The 4,355-nt window shown below is 38.5% G+C and overlaps 1 protein-coding gene across 1 annotated transcript in view; it reads left to right on the forward strand.

Annotated features, from left to right (window-relative positions):
• The window catches only part of ZNF407 (zinc finger protein 407), a 506,579-nt gene that overhangs the window by 237,562 nt on the left and 264,662 nt on the right, over positions 1-4,355 (forward strand). The window contains exon 5 of the mRNA XM_012648891.1: positions 745-785. Coding sequence (XP_012504345.1) covers positions 745-785 — 41 coding nt within the window. The remainder of the gene's footprint in view (positions 1-744; positions 786-4,355) is intronic.

Below are 4,355 nucleotides of genomic sequence, written 5' to 3' on the forward strand. Positions count from 1 at the left end.
ATGTATTGTTTATATTACGTTATGGGAGAATCTGCTACATTTTTTAAAGTTACTCCAATTCTAGTAAGTACGTGACAGGCATGAATAAATAAGCAGAGAAGTGCTAGGTGAGTGGCACCGAGTGGATAGACACGTGCATTTAGGCAAAACTGATAGTCACCAATGTTCTTTGGGTAAAAGCTAATGATAACATTCCTCTTTCAAGAAAATAAAAATGATAAATTACCTCTGAGACATGTTTCTTTTACTCATATAATATTGGTCCGTGGGAAGTAAATGTAGAGTTTTCACCTCATCCTCTTTGAAATTACAAAAAATATGTAGCAAATATAGACTGAGCCGTGAGTGAACAAGAGTACTTTTTCCTAACACGTAATAGTAAAATTGTAGATAGGGTGTGTTTAATGACAAATTATTTGCCACGATTCTTTTAGGGAAAAACCAACAACCAAAAGTTGAGTAATCCCACTCTTAGAAAAGGCACGGATCTGTGCCATGAGTTTTATTTTAACCGAGTGAAACGAAGTTCTACTCTTCAGTATTTCTTACCTGTTCTCTTATATGTTGCTCTCAGTTAGAAGTGATACCCTTCACTGATAATTATTTGGGATGGATGAAGCTAGAACTTTAAGCAAAAATTGTCGTTACTCTCAGTATCCCATCTGCAGTATACCTGAATTTAGAATGTCTCAATTTAGGCCAAGTTCCCTGTATCTATCTAATGTAATGATTTTCTCTTTGTAGAAATATTTACAAACTAGGAAAGACCGAAATCTCTACCCCAGGTTTATGGCACCCCACGTTAGAAGGGCTTTTTTAATAATGCTAGTTTTTTTTTTTTTTGGTGCCCCAGTGGTTTTTACCACTTTGGAGCAAGGTAGAGCATGGGTGGGAAGAATGCCCTTCTTTTGTTAAGTGAGAGAAAGGCAATTATGAAATAAAAAGGCGGTTAAGGAGAACTGGCATGTGGTGCTACTTCAAGAGCTTTCTTAGGCTTATCAATAAAACAAAGGACTATAGATGGAGTTAAGGTTGAGGAATCAGTAATTTTATACAACCTGTGCTCATGTACCTTTGTGAGAATCTTCAGGTATACTCAGGATGTGGCGCTCAGTGGTCTGAGCCCAAAGGTCGTGTCAGGAAGAAGGAAGGAAGTCAGTTAGTTCAAGTGCGAGGTGACGGGAGTTTGGACCACAGTGATGGGAGTGGTCAGATTTGCACAAGACTGACGGCAGCGCTGTCGGCACTGGCTGCGGGATTGTGAGATTTGAGTGAAAGGGAGGAGTCAGTGGGGCGAATGATAGTGCATTTAGCTGAGATGGAAGGGACCGAGGGGACACATTTTGAGCTGTCTTTGGGAATCAACAGATAGGCCTGAAATACTGTCATACAGACACGTGGAGAGGTGGAGCGGGTAGTTGCGTGTGTCCTCCTAGAGCTGAAGGCACAGGCCAGGTTGAAGGTAGGGGCCTGTCCTGCCATCAAGGCACCGAAGCTGGGAGGAAGGGAGAGGGGATGAAGGCCAAGCTTTCGGTAGGCCAGTTAACGGTCAGGAAGACGAAGAGGGCACTGCAGCGGCCTCTATCTGGAAAGCAAATTGGAGAGAAAACAGTTTGTTTGGGCATCTTAAAGCTTAGAGATAAAAGTTTTATATTTTAAGCATCAAAGGTGATGTAATTTTTTTATTAGTAACCTCACCACTTGACATACTGTGAGGTTGTCTTAGGATTCATTAGGATTCTGCTGTGAAATTCATGTGTGTTTTAAAGCTGAATAGGCTTATACAGTTATACCCTGTTCTTAGTGTTCAACTGTTAGCAGGTAGAGAAAGAAGTAAATAATGTGATTTGGTCGCATGCTGTATTTACGTTCATACCATTGGTTGGATCAGGAGTGATCACAGTTCATAGTTTCACAGTTTTATTTTTTCCTAGTAGTTTTTATTTTAACTTTTTAAAAACTTTATTCTCTGTTCTCTATAGTTTTGAGGTACCCTTTGTGTGTTTTTCCATAATTATTTCTTTTCCTTTATTTTGTTGACCTTAGTCTTTGTATATTATTCTATTAACTTTTGTTTAGGAAACCTCTGTCTTCTGCCGTTGTCCTTATTTCCTTCTTCTCTGTGAGAGAAGCAGCACGGCCGAGTGTTCGAGAGCCTAAGCAGTGTTTCAGTCTGGACTCGTCTCAGCTCTTCCACTCGGGAACCGTGGGACCTTTAGAAAGTAGCTTGCAGTTTCTGTGCGTGAAAGGAGGCAGTATTAATATTTATCTCAGAAGGTTGTAAAATTTAAATGAGGTGTACATTTTCTAATGTACAGCAAACAATCTTCTTAGTAAATTGCCTATAAGAACTTCTTTAATCAGATTCAGATATACCATCTTAAATCCAGTCTCCCTCTATCCCTGATAGAACAGAGAGAATTTCATTTTCCCACATTATATTTTATATTTAACCTGCTGTTCCTTTAAGGGTAACGTGTCTTCCCTCCACCCCTCCTGCTTTTATGATTTTGTCTTTGGTTTTCAATACTGATTATATTGTGACTTATGTGCACGCGCGTGTGTGCGTGTGCATGTGTGTGTGCATATGTGTGCGTGTGTTCATTCTATCAGGGTTAATGAGCTTCTTGAATGTGGAGGTGGTTTTTCTTCAGTTTTGGAAACTCCCTGGCCATCACCTCTTTCTGTGTTGCTTCTGTCCCTCTCCCTGTTCTTCTGGGACTCCAGGTCCCTTCATCATCGGCCTTTACGTGGACCCCCACGTCTCGTATGCTGTGATCTATTCTTACCATTCTTCCTTCTCTTTAGTCCTTAGTGTGGTATTTTCTATGGACTCTGTCTTAGAATTCACTGATCCTGTCCTTTGATATTTCTGCTTTTCTTTTAAAACATTCCATGAATTCTTAATGAAGATATTTTATTTTTTAGATCTAGAATGTTCACCTCATTTTTTTCATATAGATTGAAATTTTTTATTGTAGTTCTCCATTTTTAAATCCATTTTGGTACTTCTTTTCATATCTTTTCCTTAACATGGTCATCATTTCAGATTTTTTGTTTATTTTTACCCTGAACTATTGATTGCATTTCCTACTTGTTTACATGTCTGGTAATTTCTTGGTTTTGTGCTCAGCGTGGTGTGTTAAGAACTATAGAGGCCCAGGTGGTATCTTCTAAGAGGGAGGATGGCCCATTTCCTCTGTTAGGCAGAAAAAGCGAGCAGTGACCCAGTGACCACCTCATCCAACAAAGAATTGACCTGCATGGAGGCCGGCTTGCGATTTTAGTAAGACTTGGTGCCCCTTTGGTTTGTCACTGTTTTATGGCCATGGACATCAGGTGTTTTTGATTGAGCTCGGGCAGGTGGATTGGCCCTCTCTCCCCCAGGCCTGGAAGACTACATAGGGCCTACTTGTGTCCTGCAGAGGTTTTGAGCTTAGTTTTTTAGGTTTGCACCTCATACAGTGTTTAAGGTGGACAGATCATCTCCAGTAGGAACCCAGTTTTATTTTGTTTTTTGGATTTATCCTTCTGTTTTTCTCAAACACAAGCAAATATGAAATATATTTTGAGGTTTAAAAATGTAACAAATTTTCTTTCTCACAATACTAATCAAACAGCTGTTGAATACCATTAATTTTCCATTATTATTTATGCCCTTTACAGAAGAGATTAATAAGCAACTTGTCTAAGTTCATGGGGATCATGATTTGAAGTCAAACAGTCTATGTCCAGAGCCTGTGTGTTTAAGTGTTATCTTCTGCTGCCTAGGGATGTGGATAAACTGAATCCTGTTTCTTGTAGCAAACCCTCCCTATGAATTCATGATATGACTTTAATATTTTAGCTCCTTTTACTTAATTGTGTTGATAAGTTATTATTGCTAAAGTGTAACTCTTTGATTATGTTGTTTTTTTACTCAAAACAAAGCAAGTGTCATGCCTCCCAATAACATTTTGGAGTTCTTTATATGTCGTTTCAACCCCACTCAATGTATATCCAAGTATGAATTATGTTTACTTCTCCCACACAATTTCTTTGGACTTGGAACATGAGCATTATTATACTCATGGATATGCAAATTCATGGTTGGAAGTTGTAGAACATACTGGAGACTCTTGCACAAAAAGATAATCATAGATTTATTGGTTTTCTAGCGCTTCTCCTTAATCTAGCCCACTAAATTCCTTGCTTCTAGTGAATAATCATATTATGATATATTTATGATTACTTTCTTCAGTTGATGTTGAGTTGAGGTAAAAAATTAAATGGTTCACCTTCTGATTCAACCCTCTTATCAGGTTCATTTTCTGAAATAGCTGAGTGGAATGTTTTTTCTAAAATTAAGATTTCAT

The sequence above is a fragment of the Propithecus coquereli genome, unplaced genomic scaffold (genome assembly GCF_000956105.1).
Source record: "Propithecus coquereli isolate 6110/MARCELLA unplaced genomic scaffold, Pcoq_1.0 Scaffold296, whole genome shotgun sequence".
NCBI classification, from domain to species: Eukaryota; Metazoa; Chordata; class Mammalia; order Primates; family Indriidae; genus Propithecus; species Propithecus coquereli.